Source organism: Sus scrofa, chromosome 7, assembly GCF_000003025.6.
Source record: "Sus scrofa isolate TJ Tabasco breed Duroc chromosome 7, Sscrofa11.1, whole genome shotgun sequence".
NCBI classification, from domain to species: Eukaryota; Metazoa; Chordata; class Mammalia; order Artiodactyla; family Suidae; genus Sus; species Sus scrofa.
The window spans coordinates 52,744,149-52,770,410 of NC_010449.5; the positions used below are offsets into that span (position 1 = coordinate 52,744,149).

At 42.8% G+C, this 26,262-nt stretch overlaps 1 protein-coding gene across 3 annotated transcripts in view; it reads right to left on the reverse strand.

Moving 5' to 3' along the window:
* The window catches only part of ZNF592 (zinc finger protein 592), a 62,261-nt gene that overhangs the window by 12,459 nt on the left and 23,540 nt on the right, over positions 1–26,262 (reverse strand). For all 3 annotated transcript variants that reach the window (XM_021098901.1, XM_021098902.1, XM_021098903.1), the window contains 2 exons: positions 15,831–18,093; positions 2,519–2,697 (listed from right to left, as the gene is read on the reverse strand). In XM_021098901.1, the coding sequence (XP_020954560.1) occupies positions 2,519–2,697; positions 15,831–18,074 (2,423 nt within the window). In that variant the 5' untranslated portion in view covers positions 18,075–18,093. The remainder of the gene's footprint in view (positions 1–2,518; positions 2,698–15,830; positions 18,094–26,262) is intronic.

Genomic DNA, 26,262 nt, shown 5'->3' on the forward strand with positions numbered 1-26,262 from the left:
TGGGCCAAGGGTTTGGCCCTAAAGAGACAAAAAGACAAAAAAAAAAAAAAAAAAAAAAAAAAAATGCTGTTAATCTATCTGTGTTACTGAAAATTTCTTGGATTCAAGACTCAAATATAAAAATTAAAGTGTTGATTGTATTGTTATTAGATTCAATTTGATCTTGAAACAAGCAGCATACACTTAAATCAAAATTAGAAAGCTATTTTCAAATGTTGCAGGATACTGCCAAAAACACATGTTCAGGTAGTGTTTGTTTTAAAAATGTAGCCAGGGATGCTGCCAAGCAAGCAATGTTCTTCTGCAACATGGTGGCAAGCGCTTTGTATAACCCCGTCTCCAGATTGTTTAGCTTCCCACACACTTCAGCTTCTCCATTCTCCATAACATGCAATTTGGAAATGCTTCTACCAAGAGAGAAACATGGGGATGATCACTAAACCCTCCCCATCCCTCAACCAGTAAGGGTGCAAGCTTTCATCAAGCCCTAATACTCCTACTTCATAAATCTCCCCAGATTTACCCTCTCTTCATCTCCACAGCCATCCTTTAGCTGAATCCTTCAGAGTCTCAACTGGACTATCACACTTGCTTCTTAACCAGTCCCAAGTCTCTCCCTCTCTAATACATATGTCAGCTTCCAGAAAGATCTTTGTGAAACACAGATCTAACCGGATCACTCCTCTGCTACAAATCTTTCTGTAGCTCCTCATTGCCCACTGGATAAAGTCCAACTGTCTACCAAGGAATACAAAGTCTTACACGGCCTAGCCAACACCCTAGTCTCATTTTTCACCCTCCCTCCAGTTCATCCTGACCTACATCTATAGAATTGCTTGTCATTCTTAGAACTCCTTCTGTGTGTGCTGGTATCCTTGCCTATACCCTTGCCAGATATGCTATTCCTCTTTTTTTTCCTTTTTAGGGCCACACTTGGGGCATACGGAAGTTTCCAGGCTAGGGGTCAAATCAGAGCTGCAGCTGTAGGCCTACACCACAGCCACAGCAACACCAGACCAGAGCTGCATCTGTAACCTATGCCACACCTCGCGGCAATACCGGATCCCTAACCCACTGAGCGAGGCCAGGGACTGAACCTGCATCCTCGTGGATACTAGTCGGGTTCTTAACCCATTGAGCCACAACAGGAACTCCCTATCCTCCTTTCTGATATCTAAAAACCTCCTAATATCTCCTCTATGAAGCTTTCCTGATCATTCCTCAACTGTGGGCCTTAGTATTCTGAATCATAATTATTTGTATATACATGTTTGTAGCCTATCAGACCTGAGAGTAGAAGCTGAATCTTCTTTTTTATTTTTTGGTTTTGTCTTTTTTTTTTTTTTTTTTTTTTAGGGCTGCCCCCACAGCATATGGAGATTCCCAGGCTAGGGGTCTTATTGGAGCTACAGCTGCCGGCCTATGCCACAGCTCATGGCAATGCCAGATCCTTAACACACTGAGCAAGGCCAGGGATTGAACCCGCAACCTCATGGTTCCTAGTCGGATTCGTTAACCACTGCGCCACGACGGGAACTCCCAGAAGCTGAATCTTAACCATCTTTGTATCCTGAGTGTCTGGCTCAATGCTAAAAATACTAAGTACTCAGAAAATTTTATTAAATGAACTAAATCAATACAAAATTTTAACACTAAAGAGAAGAAAACCTTAGTAAACTTCGGCAAATTTAACTTTCTGAAGTATAAGTGATCAAGTAAAACATCAGATGTAGAAACTCCAAAGCAAGTCAACCAGTAAAGGAGACCTATGTCACTGTAACATTACATTACAGATCAATGAATTTTGGAGGGAGCATTCTCTCTCATTTTGATCTTTCTCTCTCTCTTTTTTCTTTCTTTGTCTTTTTAGGGCCGCACCCAAGGCATATGGAGGTTCCCAGGCTACAGGTCGATCAAATCAGAGCTGTAGCCGCTGGCCTATGCCACAGTCACAGCAAGGCCAGATCCAAGCCACGTCTATGACCTACACCACACCTCATGGCAACACTGGATCCTTAACCCACTGAGCAAGGCCAGGAATCAAACCTGTGTCCTCATGGATACTAGTCAGATTCGTTTCTGCTGAGCCACAATTGGAACTCCCTGAAAATGACTTCTTGCTTATATTTGTTTAACGCAATGGAAAAGATTCAGTTTAAAATAGAATTTTCTTGGTTTCACCATGAAGCTGATCATTTTTTCCATTTTCAAGTTTTGCTTGCTTCTCACAAACTGACAAAAACTAGTCAACATAAAGATACTAGATAGAGCCCTTGGAGTTGGCATCTTGCAACTCCACTTGTTAACAAAAATTGAGAACATTTGAAAGTACTGAAATTTGCAAATATATTTTGGAAGTAATACTTTAAACGTCTGTCCACATACCAATCAACATTCTTGTCTTATTAGGCTGGAACCCAGGCCTTTTAAGACCAAAACTCAGTCTTAAATGAGTTCTGGACCAGAAAAAGAATGAGACACTGGGCAAGCTCAGGACAGCGAGCCAGGTAGCACCCACCTGTAGCCCACCTTGCGGGCATAGTGCAGGCAATTCTCCTTTACGTGGGTCTGGAAGTAGGCAGAGCGACAGAGGGCTCCACACTCCGGACAACAGTAGGGGGACTTGTGGGCGTGGATCCGCTGGTGGGCACAGAAACTGCACTGGTTGGGTAGCAGCATCTGGCACACCTGGCAAGTCTAGGAAAGAACACCAAGAAAGCAGTTCACGCAGGAGCCCCAGGCCTGTAGCTCCCCAGTCAGAGCTGTCTGGTTTTCCTAGGACACAGGTCAGAATGACCTCCTCCCCCAGTCATTCTCTCTTCCAACTCTCCTGTGATTCTATGACATCCGAAAGCCTCATTAAGTGGTGATAATGACACCCAAACTAGCTTTCCCTCTCACCTTGTTTTCAGACCTGACCTTATTTTCCCAAAGATGAGTCCTACATCTAGGACTCTGGGTACTTCTTCTGGCTTAGCCGAGGATCAAGTCCGCCCCAAGGCACTTCTTAAATTCTAAGACCTCATGACCCTGCCAAATTCACCAGGGGCTCTGCCCTAGCTCAGCAGGTTCCCACTTAGCACCTTCAAGAAGACGGTTCAGGGACTTCCAAAGTAGACCTGAGCCTACCCTGGTTACTCTTCAGAAGCCCCAATGCAGACTGACCAAGTTTCCATCTCCTCGGCCCTCTCTGCCCACTCTGGGGGGGTGTCCTGAGCCACAACTGAACACATACACCCAGAGAAATGGGCAGAATAGGCAGCAGCTCCTTTGCTCTCAGCCCCAGAAGAGAACCAGAGGCTAACAAGACCTACAGGCAGACTCTCTGAAGCTCTCCAATGGGGAGGGCCCAGAAAGCCAGTGGGGGAAAGCCAGAGACTGAGCTGGTGTCTGCCATCGGAAGAAGTCCTCCTTAGTGAAAAGAGGACAACTGTACTACTCACTGAAAAGGCCACTGACCCAGGGTGAGAGGAGTGTTCAGAGGGATAAGTTGTTAGGGAGGACAGGAAAAGATCTCTGCTTTAATCAGCAATATCCAGAACATGATGCCTCTACAGGGCAAACAAACCAATTTTTTCAACAAATAAAATTTCGAGGGGGGGAAAAAAACAAGACAAAGAAGGAAGGGGAACTTAGAGATAAAAGGGACTTAAAAGAACTTTTCAACAATTGGAATGTACAGCCCTTATTTGGATCCTGATTCAAGCAAGCCACGTGTACAGACATTTTAACACTGACCTAATGATAATATTGAAACGTTTGACATTTGATATTAAGATTTTTTGGGGGGAGTGGTCAGAAGTTCCCAGGCCAGGGATCAAACTCATACCACGGCAGTGACCCAAGACAGAGCAGTGACAATGCTGGACCCATAATTGCTGAGCCACCTGGGAACTCCTGATATTAAGATTTGATAATAAGGAATTATTAATAATATTGAGATGTGATGATTACATCTATGTTTTTTTGAGGAAAAAACATTATCTTTTAGATACATATACTAAAACGTAACAGATACTATAATGCTGGGATATGTTTAAAAACAATATACGGGGGTGGGGTGAATAATAAAAATGAAATAAGATGGGCCACTGAGTTGGTAACTGTTAAAAGAAGGTTCCCACCAACAGTGCAGGAGGGTTCCCTTTTCTCCAAATCCCCTCCAGCATTTGTTATTTGTGGACTTATTAATGATGGCCATTCTGACTGTTATGAGGTGGTATCTCATGGTAGTTTTGATTTGCATTTCTCTAATAATCAGTGATGCTGAGCATTGTTTCAAGTTTTTGTTGACCATCTGTTAATGTGAGAAAAAAGAATGTATACATGTATGTGTAATTGGGTCACCATGCTGTACAGTAGAGAAAAAAAAAAAAAATATATATATATATATATATATATATATATAAATAAATGATAACAAAAAAAGAAAAAAAAGGAGTTCCCGTCGTGGCTCAGTGGTTAGAGAATCCGACTAGGAACCATGAGGCTTCGGGTTCTATCCCTGGCCTTGCTCAGTGGGTTAAGGATCCTGCGTTGCTGTGGCTGTGGTGTAGGCCGGCAGCCACAGCTCCGATTAGATCCCTAGCCTGGGAACTTACATATACCGCAGGTGCGGCCCTAGAAAAGACAAAAAAAAAAAAAAAAAAAAGAAGAAGAAGGTTCATTAGGGTTTGATCCCCAGTCCAGGACAGTGGGTTAAAAGATCTGGCATTGCTGCAGTTGCAGTGTAGGTTGCAGCTGAGGCTTGGATTCAATTCCTGGCCAGGGAACCTCCATGTGCCACAGGTGCTGCCCCTTAAAAAAGAAAGGAGGAGTTCCTGTTGTGACACAATGGAAACAAATCCAACTAGTATCCATGAGGATGCAGGTTTGATCCCTGGTCTCACTCTGTGGGTCTGGGATCTGTCATTGCTGTGAGCTGTGATGTAGGTCACAGATGCGGCTTGGATCCTGCATTGCTATGGCTGTGGTGTAGGCCAGCAGCTGTAGCTCCAATTTGACCCCTAGCCCGGGAATTTTCTTCATATGCCATGGATGCAGCCCTGTTAAAAAAAAAAAAAAAGCTAAATAAATAAATGAGTGAGGATGGTTTATTATACCATTCTTTCTACTTTTATATATGTTTGGGACACCCCATAATAAAAAAGTTTTGTTGCTGTTGTTTTGTATTGTTCTGGGTGTAGAAGAGTAAGTATGCTACAATTTACCTAAGAAAGGAGGAAACAATCTCTCTTTCTCATACACATACACACAAATGCACATGCATTTCCTTGTATTTGCAAAAAAGAAGCAATATAACAATAAACCAAAAGCAAATAAAAATGGTTATCTATGGGGAAGGAAGGAACAGGATAGAAGCAAAACTTTTATGAATTTATCTTCTGAATGTTACATAATTTTAACTTTGGAATCACATAAATGTTTACATAATTTAAAAAATATAACAGTTAAACTAAACAAACAAGAGCATTCCCCAAAATTTAAAAACAGAAACTACCTCACTATGTATAAGTTGGTGACATAACCATGTAGAGAAAAAAATTCTTCCCAGTGACTTTATTTTTGCTTTGTTTTGTTTTTGGCCACGCCTGGGGAATGCAGAAATTCCCAGGCCAGAGACTGAACCTGCGCCACAGCAGCGACCCACGTGGCTACAGTGACAATGCTAGAACCTTAACCTGTTGCACCAAAAGAGAACTTCTAAAACAAAGCATTTTGACTTACACATTCTTGATATGATATAGTCTAAAGATAAGAAGAAGTGCAAATACTTCAGCTTTATGCATTGTCTTTTGTTAGAAAGAATACTGGTTGTGATATTTTGAAATTTGTGTTTGTGTAGTAGGAAAATCTTAGGAACCAAGATTTTCAGTATAAAATCAATTACATAAAAACTAAAATCTTGGAGTTTCCATCACGGTGTAGCAGAAAAGACTCCAACTAGGAACCATGAGGCTGTGAGTTCAAACTCTGGCCTCACTCAGGGTTAAGGATCTGGCGTTGCCGTGAGCTGTGGTGTAGGCCAGCAGCTATAGCTCCAATTGGACCCCTAGCTTAGGAACGAACCTCCACATGCCACGGATGCAGTCCTAAAAAGCAAAAAATAAATAAATAAAATCTTACATCTGAACACCAGTACAAACTCACGACCTTTCTTGCCTCTTTTTAAAAACTTATATTTCTTAGTTGTGGCCACCGAAAACACCTAGAAATGATATATACACAGTAAAATAAGTATCTCTGGTGCCCAGAATGTGGCCTGTACATATCATTCCTCAGTAAAACTTAAAAACAAAAAAACCCCAAAAACTTGAATTCTTGGAAAAATGCCTGATTTTAGGTTTAAGCACAAGAAATAAACCCAGGACAGAGTTCCTGCCGTGGTGCCAAAGGATCAGCAGCATCTCTGCAGTGACAGGACACAGATATGATCCTCAGCCTGGCATAGTGGGTTAAAGAATCCGGTGCTGGGGCTCTCAGATCTGATCCCTGGTCTGTGAGCACCATATGCCACAGATGGGCCAAAAAAGAAAAAAATTTTTTTTAATTTTAAAAAAGAAGAAACAAACTCAGGACACCTTGTTGGGAATCAAAGTAAGGAGATACCAAAACCAAAGATATTACCAAAAAGGAAAATTACAGGCCAACATTTTTGACAAAAATAGATGCAAAAATTCTCAACAAAATATTAGTAAAGCAACAATACATTAAAATGATCGTACACCATGAACAAGTTGGATTCATCCCACGGTCACAAGGATGGTTCAACACATGCAGATCAAAGTGATACACCACACAAATAAAAGAAAAGACAACAGCCACATGATCATCTCAATAAATGCAAAAAAACCATTGGATAAAATTCAACATCCATTCATGATAAAAATTCTTACCAAAGTTCAGTATAGAGGGAACAAATCTCAAAATAATCAAAGATATTTGTGACAAACCCACAGCCAACATAACACTCAATGGTGAAAAGCTGTAAGTCTTCCCACTAAAATCTGGAACAAGACAAGGATGCCACTTCTATTCAACACAGCACTGGAAGTTCTAACCAGAGCAATCAGACAAGAAAAAAAAAAGGTATCCAAATTGGAAGAAGTAAAATTGTCTCATTATATGCAGATGACATGATACTCTACATCGAAAACCCTAAAGATTCACACACACAAAAACTACTAGAATCGATAAATGAATTTCAGCAAGGTAGCATGATACACGATTAACATACAGAAACTGGAGTTCCAGTCATGGCTCATCGGAAACGAATATGACTAGCATCCATGAGGATGAAGGTTTGATCCCTGGCCTTGCTCAGTGGGTTAAGGATCTGGCATTGCCATAAACTGTGGTGTAGGTCGCAGACACAGCTTGGATCTGGAGTTGCTGTGGCTGTGGTTCGTAAGCCAGCAGCTACAGCTCTGATTTGACCCCTAAACCTCCATATGCTGCAGGTGTCTAAAAAGACCAAAAAAAAAAAAAAAAAAAAAAAAAAAAAGGAAATTGGTGGCACTTCTTTTCACTAACAATGAAATATAAGAAAGGGAAAGTGGCTCATCGAACCCACATTTCATGAGGATGCAGGTTTGATATCCATGAGGATGCAGGTTCAATCCCTGGCCTTGTTCAGTGGGTTAAGGATCTGGCCTCATAGATGTGGCTGAACCTGGCATTGCTGTGCCTGTGACATAGGCTGGCAGCTGCAGCTCCAATTCAACCCCTAGCCTGTAAATTTCCATATGCGGTGGTGCAGCCCTAAAAAGACTGAAAAAAAAACCCAAAAAAAAACACCTCTTGCAGGAATTCCCTTGTGGAGTAGCAGGTTAAGGATCTGGCATCAATACAGTGGCCTGGGTTGCTGCTGGGATACAGGTTTGAACCCTGGTTCAGGAATTTCCACATGCTGCAGGTGCAGCCAAAAAACAAAAAACAAACAAAAAAAGAAACAAAGAAAGACATCTCTTTCAAAATCCCGTTAAAAAAATAAAATATTTAGGAATAAACCTGACCAAGGAGGTGAAAGACATATGTGCTAAGAACTATAAAATATTGATAAAGGAAATTAAAGATGATTCAAAGAAATGAAAAGATATCCCATGCTCTTGGATTGGAAGAATTAACATTGCTAAAATGGCCACACTACCCAAAGCAATCTACAGATTTAAGGTGATTTCTATCAAGTTATCCATGATATTTTTCATAGAAGTACAACAAATAATCTTAAAATTTATATAGAATCACAACATATCCAGAACAGCCAAAGCAATCCTGAGGAAAAAGAACAAAGCTGGAGGCATAACCTTCCCAGATTTCAGAGAATATTACAAAGATACAGAGATCAGGACAGTGTGTGGAGTTTCTGTCATGGCTGAGCGGTAATGAACCAGACTAGTATCCGTGAGGACACAGATTTGATCCCTGGCCTCACTCAGTTCGTTAAAGGATCCGTCCGGCATTGCCAGGAGCTGCAGTGTAGGTTGCAGACACAGCTCGAATCTAGTTGCTGTGGCTGTGGTGCAGTCTGGAAGCTATAGCTCCAATTTGACTCCTAGCCCAGGAACTTCCATATGCCCTAAAAGGTTTAAAAAAAAAAAAAAAAAAAAAAAAGGGAGAGAGAGAGGAGTTCCCATTGTGGCTCAGAGAGTTAAGAATCCTACTGGTATCCATAAGGACTCAGGTTAGATCCCTGGCCCCACTCAGTGGGTTAAGCATCCAGCATTGTGGTGAGCTATGGTGCAGGTCACAGATGGGGCTTGGATCCTGAGTTGTTGTGGCTGTGGTGCAGGCCTGCAGCTACAGCTCTGATTCGATCCCTAGCTGGGAACTTCCATATGCCACAGGTGCGGCCTAAAAAAAAAAAAAAAAGACAGACAGAAAAGAGAGCTCAGAAATAAACTTACACACCTATGGCCAATTAATCTTTGACAAAGAAGGCAAGAACATACAACTGAGAAAAGACTGTCTCTTCAGTGAGTGGTTTTAGGAAAGCTGGAGAGCTGCATGTAAATCAATGAAGTTAGAACACAACCTCATACCACACACAAAAATCAACTCAAAATGGCTTAAAGACTTAAATATTAGATAAGACACCATAAAATTCTTAGAAGAGAATATATTGAAAAAGATACATGCACCGCTATGTCATTGCAGCACTATTCACAACAGCCAAGACATGGAAACAATCTAAATGTCCATCCACAGATGAATGGATTAAGAAGATGTGGTGCATGAATTCCCGTCGTGGCACAGCGGAAACGAATCCAACTGGGAACCATGAGGTTGTGGGTTTGATCCCTGGCCTCCCTCAGTGGGTTAAGGATCTGGCATTGCTGTGAGATGTGGTGTAGGTCAGAGGCTATAGTTCCAATTCAACCCCTAGCCTGGGAACCTCCATATGCTGCAGGTGTAGCCATAAAAAGCAAGTAAACAAATAAAAGACTCAGAGAGGAGAGACTTGTGGTGGGCAAGGGGGGGCGGAGGAGGCAGCAGGGGGAGGAAGGATTGGGACTTTGGGATTAACAGATGCAAACAATTATGTATAGAATGGATAAACAGCAAGGTCTTACTATAATAGCACAGGAAACTATATTTAATATCCTATAATAAACCATAATGGAAAAGAAAACAAAAAGAATGACTGAATACATAAATATACTTTATAGAAACCAGTAAGTTCATTATAACACTAACACTAAAAATAATGAAGGAGGTGGAGTTCCCATTGTGGCTGAGTGTGTTATGAACCCAACTAGTATCCATGAGGATACAGGTTTGATCCCTGGCTTCACTCAGTGGGTTATGGATTCAGCGCTACCGTGAGCTATGGTGTCATGGCTCAGATCCGGCATTGCTGTGGCTGTGGTGTAGGCTCCTAGCGTGGGAACTTCCATGTACCGCAGGTGCGGCCCTAAAAAATGCAAAATAAATAAATAAATAAAATAATAGAAGAGGTCACCTCATAGGGATTCGGATGGCTACTATGAAAAAAATAGAAAACAACAAATGTTGGTGAAGATGTGGAGAAAGTGGAAACCTTGTGCATCGCTGGTAGGAATGAAAAATAGTACAGCCACTGTGGAAACAATGTGGGGTTTCCCCCACAATTAATAACAGAATTATTGTGTGATCCAGCAATTCCACTTCTGGATATATATCCAAAATAATTGATATTGTACAACAATGGGAATAGAGCCACTATTTACAATAACTATAAATGGAGTACAACCTTTAAAAATTGTAGGCCAGAATGGCCATCATCAAAAAGTCTACAAACAACAAACGCTGAGAGGGTGTGGAGAAAAGGGTACCCTATTACACTGTTGGTGGGAATGTAAACTGGTGCAACCCCTGTGGAAAACAGTACGGAGATTCCTCAGAAAACTAAAAATAGAATTACCATTTGATCCAGCAATCCCACTCCTGGGCATCTATCCAGAGAAATACATGACTCAAAAAGACGCATGTACTCCAACGTTCATTGCAGCACTATATACAATAGCCAAGACATGGAAACAACTTAAATGTCCATCGACAGAGGAGTGGATAAAGAAGATGTGGTACATATACACAATGGAATATTACCCAGCCTTTAAAAGGAACAAATACCTGCATTTGCAGCAACATGAATGGACCTAGAAATTGTCATGCTAAGTGAAGTTGGTCAGACAGTGAGACACCAACATCATATGCTATTACTTACGTGTGGAATCTAAAAAAGGGACACAATGAACTTCTTTGCAGAACAGATACTGACTCACAGACTTTGAAAAACTTATGGTTTCCAAATGAGACAGGTTGAGGGGTGGGGAGATGCACTGAGGGTTTGGAATGGAAACACTATAAAATTTGGTTGTGATGACTGTTGTGCAACTATAAATGTGATAAAATTCATTAAGAAAAAATAATAAACTATACATTCAAATAAAAAAATTAAAAATTAAAAATTTTCCAAAAAAAAAGTAGGGTTTTGAAAACATATTTGTACACCATGTTCCTAGCAGCATCATTCATAATACAACTGGAAGAAACTCAAATGTCCATTACTGAATGAATGGATAAACAAAATATGGTATATACAGCAACAGAATACCATTCAGCCTTAAAAAGAACACAAATTTTGTCAAATGCTAAATATAAAATATGTATGTACCTTGAGTATTACACTAAATGAAGAGTCAGTCAAAAAAAAAAAAGACACTGGGAACTATGTCTAGTCACTTATGATGGAGCATGATAATGTGCGAAAATAGAACGTGTACATGTATGTGTAACTGGGTCACCATGCTGTACAGTAGAAAAAAAAATGTGTTGGGGAAATAACTATTAAAAAATAATAACAACAACAACAAAAATAAATTTAAAAAAGTAAAAATTAAATGAAATTAAAAAAAGACAAATACTGCAGAAATTGCCACAACACTGTAAATCAACTCTACCTTTTTAAAAATGTTTAAAAAAAAAAGGAGTTCCCGTCGTGGCACAGTGGTTAACGAATCCGACTAGGAACCATGAAGTTGGGGGTTTGATCCTTGGCCTTGCTCAGTGGGTTAAGGATCCAGCGTTGTAGTGAGCTGTGGTGGAGGTCGCAGAAGCTGCTCGGATCATGCGTTGCTGTGGCTCCGGTGTAGGCCGGTGGCTACAGCTCCAATTGGACCCCTAGCCTGGGAATTTCCATATGCCGTGGGAGTGGCCCTAGAAATGACAAAAAGACGAGGAGAAAAAAAAAAAAAAGAACTGATGTTTAGGGCAGGGTGAAGAATATTTATTAATAAGGCAAATACAGTATGATTCCATTTAAAAAGTGAGATACCTAGAATAGTCAAATTCATAGAAACAGAAAGCAGAATGGTGGTTGGGGGGGGATTAGGGAGTTGTTATTTAATGGGATGAGCATTTCAGTTTCGCAAGATGAAATGAGCCCTGGAAATTGACTGCACAACAATGTGAATGTACTTAATGCTAATAAACTGTACATTTAAAAAACGGCTAAGATGGTAAACTTTGTGTTATACGTATTTCACCACAATTTAAAAAATAATAGAGGGACTCTCAAAATACTATTTAAGATTGTTGGGATATCAACTCACTACTGGGAAAATTGTCAACTAAAGGAAACAAATGTAATCCATTTTTCAACATAAACTATCTTTCAGGATAAACTAATAACCCTCAATGAAGAGGGAAAGATATTTTATACAGAATTCCAGCTAATAAATGAGAAAGATACAAAGTTTAAAGCACCTTCCTGCAATTCCTTTTTTTTTTCCTCTTGTTTTTTAGTGCCACACTCGCAACATACGGAGGTTCCTAGGCTAGGGGTCGAATCAGAGCTGTAGCCACTGGCCTACACCACAGCCACAGCAACATCAGATCCGAGACACATCTGCAACCTACACCACAGCTCACGTCAATGCCAGATCCCTAATCCACTGAGAGAGGCCAAGGATCAAACCTGCAACCTCATGGTTACTAGTCAGATTCGTTTCCACTGAGCCATGACAGGAACTCCCCCTTTCTGCAATTCCTAATAAAATTACCAATTCAAGCAGCAATTTTTGGGGGGGGTCTTTTTTTTTTTTTTTTTTTTTTTTGGTCTTTTTAGGTCCAGCCACACCCACAGCACACGGAGGTTCCCAGGCTAGGGGTCTAATCGGGGCTATAGCCGCCAGTCTATGCCACAGCCACAGCCACACCAGATCCAAGCCATGTCTGTAACCCACAGCTCACAGCAACACAAGATCCTTAACCCTCTGAGCGAGGCCAGGGATTGAACCCAAAACCTCATGGTTCCTAGTCAGATTCATTTCCACTGTGCCACGAAGGGAACTCCCTCAAGAAGGAATTATTAATGGGAATTAAAATTATTAGGTAAAAGATAGGAAATTCTAGGAGTTCCCTAGTGGTCTAGTGGTTGGAGTTTTGGTACTGTCACTGCTGTAGCTCCAGGTCACTGCTGTGGCACAAGTTTGATCCCTGGCTTGCCTCAGGTGAGGCCAAAAAAAAAAAAGGAAACTTTATAAGGAAAGGATCAAAACATCACTAACCTAAACTCACTGATCAAGTTTAGCATTATTAAAACTGAGACAATCAGGCACTCCGTGCCTCCCTGAAGTCATGAATTATGAAGAACATGGTATTCCCACTCAAGACTGAACCTGAATATAATCAAGTTTTATTGCTAACTTCAAGCCTACAGATAAAATATGGGATACAGAAGAATAAATTAAGTACATGAAAAATTCTCAAGCAATTAATCAAACCCAGAATTGTCTTGGAAAATTCTCAGGACACATGACCCAGTTTCTTCAACAAATAAGTGACATGAAAAAAGGTGGGGGGCAGTTTTCTGGTGGGTGGAGTAGGGAAGAGATACTGTTCTAGACTGAGAAATTTAAAACATATAACAAACAAATACAACACATGGTCACATTTGGATCCTGATTCAAAACATACGCAACTGTAAAAAGACAATTATGGGAGTTTCTGCTGTGGTGTAGTGGGTTAAGAATCCGATTGCAGAGGCTCAGGTAGCTGCAGAGTTGCAGGTTTGATCCTGGCCCAACCCAGTGGGTTAAAGGATCCGGCATTGCTCCAGGTGTGGTGTAGTTTGGAGCTTTGGCTTGGATTCAATCCCTGGCTCAGCAACTTCCATATGCCGAGGGTACGATCATTAAAAAAAAAAAAAGACAATTATGACATGAAGGGGAAAAGTTGAATATGGACTTGTATTAGGTAATATTAAAGAACAGTTATTAATTTTGTTAGATGTGATGTTGACATTATAGGTAAACAAAAGCTTAAGAACAAGAAAGAGTCTTTCCAAACAGACATCTGCCCAACAAGGTGGCTTGGAATGTAAGGGGAAGGACCTCGCCAGCTACTGCAGAGGGAGGCATATCCAGTTCAGATTCTCAGGAAGATGTCAAAGCCCCAGACGTGCTGTCTAACAGTCCCTCCCCTAGAGTGAGTGGAGCCCAACCCCACCCCACCGGTTCACTGCCTGCCTCTGATATGGCCTGAAGCCTGATACCATCTTAAGAAACCCAAAGCCAACAGCCAACAAGGCTAGATTGCAATCCCAGAACTCAAGCCTTACCATTTCCCTAAGACTCTGAGGCCACACCTAATGGCAGGTTTTGTGAGGGAATAGAGCTGGACTGAGAGAATCCCCATGGCCTTCCTGGATACTCTCTCCCTTTCCCTCTGGTCCAGTTCCCACTAGAGAATGACATGGAGACGACGCAGGATGAGAAGGATGCTGGTCTGGGATCCTACACACAGACAGCAGCCCGCTCAGGCATCAGGCCTCCACTGGCAATGGTTCTGATCACATGCCTCAGAAGAAGTGCTCCTGCCCAGTCCACCAGGCTGGCACAGCAAGACTACCCACCCCCCACCCCCCAAGTAAAGGGCCTGGGGGCCACACTGCACTTGACTTATCAAAAAGAAAATGCAAACTGCAACAGAGAAGGTGAAGATGAGAGGCAACAGCAACTTATGGCACCTTGCTGGCCCCTGCGCAGGGCTGCCTACCAAATTCTACCTCCTGTCTCTTCCCCAACACTCCCTAGGCTAGCCTCACTCCCACCAACCCCCTGCTCCTCACAGCACTGTGCCCTTTCCCATACCTTTATTCCCTATACCTCGAACACCCCTTGCCCCTCTATGTCTTTCAAACTCATCCTTGCAGGTTCAACTTACACATCACATCCACAAGGCACCTTCCCCACGCCCAGAACCACAATGAATGAATCCCCTGAGGAGCTCTGTGCAAATGTGTTTGTAAGTCTGTTTTAACCCCAGTCTTAGCCTGCCTCACACTGTAGCAGTTAGGGTGGGGAGCCCTGATGAGCCACTAGGAGCTCCTGGAGGAACAGTCTGACTTCCTCCTGCAGGCATCCCCGCCTCCGTGCACACCGTGGGCACTCGGAACACATGTGCAGAGGGCATCAAGACACCAACAGGTGCCCAGGCCACTGTGAACTCAAGTAAAAAGAGCTACTTTACTTTGTTTCTAGGCCTCTGTGGTTCTAGCTCAGGAAGGCCTGGTAAGGGGGTGGCTTGGCTAAGTCGTGAAGAGAGCCACCTGGAGAAGGAAGAAAAGCGCCATCTGGAGGCCTGCTCCTTCACAAGACTATGCTAATGCAACCACTGACACACAGGGGGCCAAAGACTGTTTTCAGCATGGAATGCCTTCAAACACATACATACACAGATCTCATCAAGTATAACCAGGGATCAGAACAAGAGATAATAGCAGTCGCTTTCTTAGTGGTGAGAACAGAGATGAAAGGAAGAAACCCCAAGCCTTTGCCTCAGGGTCCAAGTGTCAGTCTACTCTCTTTCCTTCCACAGCAACCCTGCCACTGGCCCTAATACCACAGGGATACTGCAAAACCATCTGTGTCTATGTGGGGCACCACAGCTTGGTAAAGACAATGTCCTCAGAAGTTCCGACTGAGATGCAAGCACCTACCTCTGCCCCCAAGTTCTCTGGGCATGCGCAAGGACTATGCTGACGGCTGTCAGGGACCAGGGGCCATTCAGCAGGGACCTAGCACAGGTTCAACACTGGGCCCTGGCAGCCCACTGGAGTGGGAGTTGAGTGCCCATAAACACACCTCTTAAATCTTCAGGGTCTCCCCTCAGTTGTGGGCAAGATGCTTTTCCCAATAAACACCAAGCATTACATATCCATCAAGCCAGATTCCTCTTCTAAGGCTCTTAAGATGCCATCACTGCCCCATCAATGAGCTGTTCTCTCCATGCCCAAACACGGGACCTGTGTGAACCAGGGGCTTATCACAGAGAGACGGTCTGCTTACCAGCCCCTCGGTTTCCTCCGTCATCCTCTGGAAATGTGCAGCCATAGCCATGTAGTCGCGCATCTGCTTGTGACATTCGAGACACTTGATACTGTGCCGGATGAGCCTCACAGGATCTGGGTAGAGCGGCAAAGCTGGAAGGGGAAGGCTGGCATTGCTCGAAGTGAGGCCGTGTTTGGGGGAGGAAGGAGGAGCTGGGGTTGCTGGTGCCGTAGAGTTCGAAGGGGCTGACACGAACATTTGGTCCGCAGAGATGGGCTTCACGAGCAGCTGAGAGCACTGCATGACGAGCCCCTTGCTCTTGTGGTCACGGGCGTGCCGGAGCAGGCTGCACTTGTTGAAGAAGAGCAGCGTCTGGGAGCACAGTGTGCACAGCACCTCGATGTGGACGCTCCGCCGGCCGTAGTGCTGGCTCAGGCTCTTCTCTAAGGCAAAAGCGTCCCCACACTCCAGGCAGCAGTACCCACTGGCCGGCACGTGGATCCTGCTGTCCGCGGGAGGGCTGAGATTTGGTGCATAGAGGGGCACAGGGTTGGAGCTATGGAGGACCTTGTTGAAGACCTCTACAACCAGTGGGGCAGCCTTTTTCACCTGGTGGACTAGGGGCACCGACATCTGGGTGAGCTGCGGCTGGCTCCGCCTCTGCACTGAGGACTTGGCTGTCACTGATGCGGCGACACTGTGGGGGACCAGATTCAGGTTGGCCAGGTGCACGGCTTTGGGCAGGAGGTTGGCAGGGGCCTGGGCAGATGTCTGCAGTGCTGTGCTCTGCTGCTGCTTCTTGCCCATCTGTGCCCCTGCAGCAGCCCCCTTTGAGCCTCGGGACCCAGAGCTGCAGCAGGAAGATGAAGATTCACTGGGTTTCATCACACTCTCATCCCCCTTTGTGTCACCCTGGGGGCTCCCTGAACTTGTGCCCACCTCAGCAAAGTGCTCTTCTCCAGGCATGGCAGTGGCCTCATCCTCTGCCACCTCACTCGGGGCTTCAGCAACAGTGCTTCCTAGGGGTGACCCAACAGGGGACTTACTGGGATCATCAGGGTCTGGCAGGATCCTTGTGACAGTCCGTTTGATTTCCCCTGATGATGTCTTAATGGTTTTGATTCTGACTTTGGGAATCGCTGGTGGAGAGCTGGCAGCCACAGAAGGGGAGCCTTTGCTGCTGCTGTCACTGCAGATGCTCCGAGGGCTATCCGATGGCTTGATGCTTTTTCTAGTGGCCTCCAGAGGGCTCCGGGGACTCTTTGGTGACTTGGGCATTTGGGGGCTGCCTTTGGAGCCCTCTTTTGTGGGCCCTGAGGGATCCTTTGTGTGGCTAGACTGATCTTCCTTGGTGACACTAGCAACTCGTTTGGCTTGCAGGGCCACCAACGCTGCAACACAAGAGGACAGCTTGGAATGAGCTGGCTTCAGACGCTGCCTAGGGGGCACTGATGAGCAGGTGCCGAGCTCTGGGCCAAGTCCCTTAGGTTCTCCAATGCTGTTGCCAGGGTGGCTATTGAACTCCAAAGCTTCCCCAAAGAATCGACTGGCATCCAGCTCCTTGTGAGGGTCCACTGTCTTCTGCCCACCTCGCTCCTGCTCCTGCTGACTCCCCAAGGGCAGGGGTTCAGGCTTGGGTTCCTTCTTACAAAAGTGATCAAACATATGCAGCTCTGGGACTGGAAACTTAGTCAGAGCCTCCAAGACTGGGCCCCCCACAGGTCCACACCCAGGAGGGGGTGGGAAATAACTGTCAGAGTGCTTGGGCTTTATTCCAAACCCATTATCTTTGATGGCATCCTCGGGTTCTGGGCTAGAGATTGGACTGAACTGGTTAAAAGTGGGTAACGGCTCTGACTTGGAAGGTTCCAGCTTGCCAGGGAAACTCCTGGTACTATCTCCATTCATGAAAGTGGAATCAAACTTCCCACAGTTGTGGCCTAGGTTGTGGGGATCTGGAGGAAGGTCTGAGCCCCGGAAACCATTGTGCAGGAGGCTTGGAGCAATATGGTCTTTCTCCGCTTCAAACGACTCCTGGCGGCTGGTGTTCTTGACAATAACACTTACCGCCGGCACATCTGAGGCTGATCCTGAGTGAGACAAGGACACATTCTCATCCATACACATGCCTGTAGGTTTGAGAGGACTCTCATTCTCCTCACTGGGGGTCTGGATGGCCTCCTTGGCATCAAGACTGGTGGGGTCTGGGATGTCAAAGGCAGCCAGAAGGTCATCAAAATCTGGAGTTTTCATGTCCCCCATGGCTGGATGCTGGCAAGGGCTATAACAAAAACAGAACAGAATCAGTGATCACCAGGATCCCAGCAGGCTCTGTCCAGCATCATCTTCATCACATACCCATCACACTAATACATGCAGCCAGCACATCCACACACAAATCCCCATACTATGGGAAGTCACACATCTGAGTTTTACCCCAACAGGTTCCCAAAATGCTGGGGATGTTGGGGGAAGAGGGAAAAGAAAAGTTAATATGTAGTGACAAGCTGGCCTGGCAGGCTCTAAACATCAATACCTGGAAATTCCTGGTTGGTTACATAGCCAAAAAGAGAGTACACTCATGCACACTCTCAATTTCTCCCGGAATACTATCGTTCTGTGACCATAAGCACTAGCAAGAAACCAATCACTCAGCCCATTACAAAAATTAAAAAATTAAAAAAGACACAGCTCAACACTTCCTTTCTTTAGAGAACTTCTAATTCATATGTGAGACTTGGCTATAACTTCTGCAAATTTACTTTTAGTGATTAATCATTAACTTTGTATAACTTGGGTTTTTGCTACAGGAATTCTATCAAATCCGAAATGATTTACTATTGCCGGGATTTAAGCTGTCTCATAAATAAACCCTAGCAAATTATACCACCCCCTAGGTATTTTTTTTCCTAGTCAGTGTCTACTTGATTCCTTGATTTTCACCCTAACTCCATTACTGGTTGATGAATGGACCACTAAGCCTGAGGGACAGGGTGACTCTCAGAGAAGCACATAGTTATCAAATTAGCCATAGAAAAGTTTTGGAGAAGCCCTAAATTTTACTTTAAATTAATACACAAAGAAATGAAAATCTACCTGTTTTCTTCATGAGCTGGAGCAGAGCTACAAAACTACCGCAACAGGGGAAACCCAAGGCCCGAGGAAAGAGGCCTTCCATTAGGAAATTACTAATACACTGAGATGAGATGTGAAGCTGGCTGGCTCCAGCCTGCTGGAATGAGGAAGAAAAACTCTACCATCTCCCATATACAGCCCATAAATCCAGCATCTGCTTCAGCATCCCAGAGCCTTACTTGCTTATGTTATTTCCGGCACCACAGTTGTACTAATAACCTTTGTGAATGCAGAATGACACAATTCTTTTAGAGAGCAGTCTGGTAGCTACACAGAACCAGGTAAGGGGCAAATCCTTGGGTCCAGAAACCCCACTGCCAGAAATTGATCCTAAGAATAAATAGCCCCAAAAGCTATATGCAAAAGCGTACAGTATTATTAAAACAACACACACAAAAAATCTAAATGTCCAAGGACAAGGAATGGTTAAATAACTGATAGACTATAATGTAGTAATTAAAAATCCCAATTATGTGAGATCTCTTGTGGCACAGTGGGTTAAGGATCCAGTGTTGTCACTGCAGTGGGTTAAGGCTTGGGTTGCTGCTGTGGCTCAGGTTCCATCTCTGGCCTAGGAACTTCTGTATGCTGTGGGTGAAGCTAAAAAAAATTTTTTTTTTTAAATCCCAATTATGAAATCTACATAGTAACATGGAAAACTACTTACAGCATTAAGTTTGAAAAAAATATACAGGAGTTCCCATTACAGCTCAGTGGGTTAACCTGACACTGTCTCTGTGAGGATGCGGGTTCAATCTCTGGCCTCGTTCAGTGGATTAGTTGCCATAAACCAGGGTGAAGGTCACAGATGTGGCTTGCATCCAGTGTTGCTGTGGCATAGGCTGGAAGCTGCAGCTCCAATTCGACCCCTGGACTGAGAATTTCCATATGCTGCAGGTGTAGCCATAAAGGAAAAACAAACAAAAACGTTGTCATTATAATAACTATAATGTTATTATAGTTTTACTATAATAACGTAAAACTAATTATGTATTTAAGCCAAGATTAAAAGTGAAAAGTCATTATGCAAGGTGGTGGGATTACTGTGGATTATTGTTTCACAACTTTTTTGTGTGCTAGTAGATTGCTTTTATAAATTTTAAAAAGGAAAATAAAGAAAAAAGCCACAGGGGAGCAGCTGGCATGGCAGAGGTATATCTATTACCACCCCGTGGGATCAATAGGCTTGCAAGGTTTGGTTTTTAGTCCCTTCACCCCCAAGCCCCAACAAAACACATCTGCCTTCTTAAGCGTTCTCACAGCAAATGAAATAGACCCCTCCACTGGGAAGATATCTAATTATGGGAGATAATAATAAAGTAAAATACCAATTATCTTAACTAAATAGAGGTTGGCAGAACATCTCACTGAAATGAGATGTAATGTTTCCAGACAACAAACGATTGTCTTATGGAAAAGGAAATGCTGGAGTTAATAAGCGAGGGGGAATATACTGGACATCAGTGGAGGCAATAAGCATCCCAATACACGGGAACTACCATGCTGATCCCAACTATAAGGAAACATTTGTGTGATATTTGCCTTATAAGCTTATCTTCACCTCCCACCCACCCCCCCTTTTCTGTCTAGGAAAAAAAGATTGAGGGGGAAGGGTAAAATAGATTGGTCTTTTAAAAGAGCTGAGAAAGCATGTGAGGGATGGAGGGGTTGTACTTGGTGCTGTGTGCAACCATTAGCAAGGAGACTACTGCTGTCTAACTTGAAGTCATAGGGACCTGAAGCAGAGAGATACTGCATCAGAAGAAAGTAATGTCCTCCACGCAAAGAGAAATCTCTGGGATTGGCTGAGAATGGTCAGCAGTCAGAGCAAAAGCTATCTTTTGCTAGGAAAATCAGAGCTAATAAATGGTGTAGCAGCTCAAGATAACATCAGCAGCAGGACAAACACTTATAACCTTTGAATTTTAAATACCAAAGCTGACACTTTTAAAAGCCAAAGATCAAATCCTGTTTTCTATTTAGCCCTAGTAAGGAAAACCAAAAACAGCAGCAATCAATAACTGTGAATGAAGGATCCAAAGTGTACCTAAGTGTTTGCATTTCTTTAAACTTTGTTCTAAAGTAAGTATCAAGTTGTTTATAAGTAGAAAATATATATTAATAAAAATGTACCCTGTTATAAGGGCAAAGGAGGGAGTTCCTGCTGTGGCTCAGCAGTAACAAACCCAACTAGAACCCATAACGATGCGCATTCAATCCCTGGCCCTGCTCAGTGGGTTGGGGATCTGGCATTGCCATGAGCTGTGGTGTAGGGATGGCTCTAAAAAACCAAAAAAAAAAAAAAAAGGCATTGTAGAGAAAAAGACTAACAATAAAAACTTCTATTCATCAAAAACCTGCTAGCACATAGTTAAAAGGCAAACAACAACAAGGAATATTTGCAACATACGATAGTTACTATCATTAATATCTTTATCAATATATAAAAGGCCCTTAAAAAGTAGTTAATAAAAGATAAGCAACATATTAGAAAAATGAGCAAAAGTGATGAGTAGGCAATTAAAAAAAGAACAACTACAAATGGATGATTAATACATAACAAAAGTTGCCAACTCAGAGCTCCTACTGTGGCACGGCAAGTTATGTATCCAACTAGTATCCATGAGGATGTGGGTTTGATCCCTGGCCTCGCTCAGTGGGTCAAGGATCTGGCGTTGCCAGTGTTGGTGAGCTATGGTTTGGTTGCAGACTCGGCTTAGATCTGGTGTTACTATGTCTGTGGTGTAGGCCGGCAGCTGTAGCTCCTATTCAACCCCTAGCCTGGGAACTTTGATGATATGCTATGGGTACAGCCCTAAAAAGACCAAAAAAAAAAAAAAAAAAAAAAAAAAAGTTTCAACCTCACAAGAAATTAGAGAAATACAGATTAAAATGATGAGAAACATTTTTGGCATATTAAGTTGACCAAGGTTTTCAAAAAATAATAATCCCCAGTGTTGGCAAAGATGTGGCAAAATAAGCAGTTTGAAAGTGATGCAACCTGTCACAAAGAGCAATTTAGCAATACATAATAAGGCCCAATAATCCCACTTCCAGATATTTATCCTAAGGAAATAGAGAGGCATGTGACAAAAATAATCATTACAGAATTACTTAAAATTATTTTATAACAAAAAATGAGACACAAATTTCCAAAAATAGGAAGTTGGTTCAATAAATTACCGTACATTTACACAATTAAATACTAGGGATCATTACAGATCAACATTTAAGGCTATGAGAAATGCTCCTAATATAAAATGAGGGGAAAAAAGATACTGGGAGTTCCCATTGTGGCTCAGCAGTAACGAGGCTGACTAGTATCCATGAGGATGAAGGTTCAATCCCTGGCTTTGCTCAGTGGATTAAGGATTCTGGCATTGCCATGAGCTGTGGTGTAGGTCGCAGATGCTGCTCAGATCTGGCGTTGCTGTGGCTGTGGTGTAGGCAGGCAGCAGAGCTTGGGAACTGTCATATGCCGAGGGTGAGGCACTATTTAAAAAAAAAAAAAATTTAATGTACATAGATTTTATGAAAAAGACTAGAGGAATACTCTAAAATGTCACAAGCATCTCAACAGATGATGAAATTATTTTCTTTTCCTGCATTTATGAATTATTTATTCAAACTCTTTATTTCAAGTTATGCTTATGTAATTTTTTTGGAGGGGACTACGTCCGCAGCATGTAGAAGTTCCTGGGCCAGGGATCAAACCCATATCACCGCAGCAACACCACCAAATCCTTAACCATGAAGCTCCCATGGTGGCTCAGTGGTAACGAACCCAATTAGTATCCATGAGGACTCCAGTTTGATCCCTGGCTTTGCTCAGTGGGTCAAGAATCGGGCGATACCAGTGTTGGTGAGCTAGGGTGTTGGCTACAGGTTTGGCTCACATCTCGCGTTGCTGTGGCCATGGTGTAGGCCGGCAGCTGCAGCTCCTATTCGACTCCTAGCCTGGGAACTTCCGTATGCCACAACAAAAAGAAAAAAACAAAAGAACACCTTAACCTCTAGGCCACCAGGGAGTTCCAGCTTATGTAATTTTATTAATTTTTTTGCCACGCCTACCACATGTGGAAGTTCCCCGGTCAGGGACTGAACCCGTGCCACAGCTGTAACCAGAGCCACAGTGGTGACAATACCAGATCCTTAACATACTGAGCCACAAGGGAACTCCCTATTAAATTATATTTTTTGTTTGGGGTTTTTTTGCTTTTTAGGGCTGCACCTGTGGCATATGGAAGTTCCCAGGCTAAGGGTTGAATGGGAGCTACAGCTGCAGGCCTACACCACAGCCACAGCAACATAGGATATGCAACCTACACCATAGCTCATGGCAACACCCGATCCCTGACCCACTGAGCGAGGCCAGGGATCGAACCCTCATCCTCATGGATGCTAGTTGGGTTCACTTCCACTGTGCCACAACGGGAACTCCTAAAATTTTTTTTTTTTTCGCTATTTTTGTTTTTTAGGGCCGCACCTATGGCATATGAAAGTTCCCAGGCTAGCGGTCTAATTGGAGCTACAGCTGCTGGCCTACACCGCAGCTCGTGGTAACACCGGATCCTTAACCCACTGAGCAAGGCCAGGGATTGAACTAGTAACCTCATGGTTACTAGTCAGATTTGTTTCCACTGCACCACAATGGGAACTCCAAATTATATTTTTAACATACAAAGGAAGAAGAAATTAGGCAGGGCAAAAAATCTGAGGAACTTCTTAAAAAGAGGACTCTAAAAATCATGACTACAAAATTCTTAAGGCATATCTGACATGACTCAGCAAGAGATTGTCAGTTAGAAAATCAGTGAGGTAACGATTGAAAGTAAGGGTGTAGTCAAAATAAAGTTTCAGCATACACCAGTGTCTGCAAACTTTTGCAAGCAGCCAAAGTTGGAAAGAGCAAACCACGGGTGGCTGCCTACCAGATCCTAATGCCCCATGTCCACAAATACCAGGCTAGGAACCACTGCCCACCCTGCAGAGCACTTATCGGGGCTCGCCCTGAAGCGAAGCGTCAGACCAAGCGAGATCCAGGTATGGTGAGCTCACCCAGTGATCCAGAGGAATGGCCTAGTCAAAGGTAAGACTGGCTAACTGGCTATCTGGGGCCTAGGCTAAGAGCAAATTTCATAAAAAAGTGATGTGGTGGAACCATGCACAACCCTCTTGGGGGTAAGAACAACTACAGGACTGGCAGATTGACACTATATCCTCTCAGGACAAGATCCTATTCAGGGAAGACCTAGAAACTTAAATAGATAGATAGATAAATAAATAAAAATTCCCACTTTTTTACTACAGGATCTACAAGTTGTCCAGGAAATTTTATCAAACTCTTAGGTAAACAAACCCATCAGCTGGGTGAGAGGGAGGGAACATCTTAATTTTGAAAGGATCTCATCAGGTCTAATTAACCTATTAGAATTCTTTAAAGGGATTAAAAACAATATGACTATGACAGAACTAGTAGGCAGAATTCCTACAAATTTCAACACCAAAATTCTACCAAAAAGCAACAAACTGAATGAATTCCATGTTGTTGTGTGCATGTACATCTTCAAGTGACTGTCATCTACGGGAATCTATGAACAATGGCAATTTTTAAACCCACTGACCAGCTCTGGACTAGAGCTTAATGGTTTCACAAACTGCCTAGAATAACAATTCTCAACCCATGGGGGAACCAACTTCATATCCACACAAATGTGTTCTCGATGACCAGCCACTGAAAACGCCACTAGTAAATGAGAGTCCATGAAAAAATTAATTTGAAAAGAAGATCTCATACTCAAAATGCTTTGGGAACCAATAATCTAGTAGAAAAACATTAGAATGTAAGATTCATGAGGGAAGAGGCTTATCTGTCTTGTGTATCACTGTATTCTCCATTAGGTACTCAATAAATATTTGTTGAAGCAATAAAATGAAACCTTCAAGATTGCAAATGGCCTTAAAGTTGTTCCAGTAATCAAAATGCAAAATTAAAAGACAAATTCTCAGGAGGCTGTATGAATAGGTGAAATTATGACAAAGAAGCATAAGTGAAGACAAATGTGAAGGAACACTTAGGGAAAAGCAATTCCAATTACACTTTTAGAATAATGTGTTCTAAGCTAAACTGCTCAATTGAGAAGTATCAGCTTAGACTGTTCCCTTAAGACACATGTTGCATGTTTCATCACAAAAGGCCCAGAAAATACTAGGCATTATCAGAAAGGACACTGGAAACAAAATAAAACTTGTGACCCTGCCTTTATGCAAAACCAGTGTCCAGAGTAAAATGTGTGTACTGCATGGTTTTGGTTGCCCACACTCTTTTTTTTTTTAGGTCTTTTTACGGCCGCACTCGCGGCACATAGAGGGTCCCAGGCTAGGGGTCCAATTGGAGCTGTAGCTGCCAGCCCATGCCAGAGCCACGCCAGATCTGAGCCAAGTTTTCGACCTACACCACAGCTCATGGCAATGACAGATCCTCAACCCACCGAGCAAGGCCAGGGATTGAACCCACATCCTTATGGATGATAGTTGGGTTCATTAACTACCAAGCCACGACGAGAACTCCTGGTTGCCCACACTTTAAGGAGAGTCCTAAGAAATGACATTGAGTAGATAAATGGAAGAGCTTTCTAATGAGAGCCTAAAAACTAAAACTCTTTTATTCTGAGAGATGAAGATTTAAGGGAAAGGAGGAGGATAACTGAAGTATAGGTTTGTTCATCAAACCTTAAACACTAGAGAGGAGAGAGCAGCATTTTTGAAGTTTGAAGTAAAAGGTATGGACCAAAACAAAGAAACAAACAAACCTTCATCCATTAGTCAGAAAATACACTAAAATTTTTACCGGTAAAATAAAAAGTATAGTAATATCTACACTTATTCAAATCCAGAATTTTTTTTTAAAGGCTCGGAGGAAAATAAATAAATGGCTTGGAGGAACTGAGAACAAGAAATTGTCGCTAAACCCATGAGCTTACTTTCTCTCAGCATTGAAGCCATTGAATTTCAAATAACATTAAACTTGGTCATCCATTTTTCTTAACAATATTAAGTTCAGTAACAACAGATTAATAAAAGTTCAGTAACAGGACATCAAGGGAGCAGAGGCACTCCAAATTTAAGAAAAATCTGATCTCTATTCAGTATATCCTGTCTAATGACACAAGGAAGCAAATAATATGTCACAGATTTTTTTTTTTTTTTTTTTTTTGTCTTTTTGCCTTTTCTAGGGCGACTCCTGAGGCATATGGAGGTTCCCAGGCTAGAGGTCTAATCGGAGCTGTAGCCACCAGCCTACGCCAGAGCCACA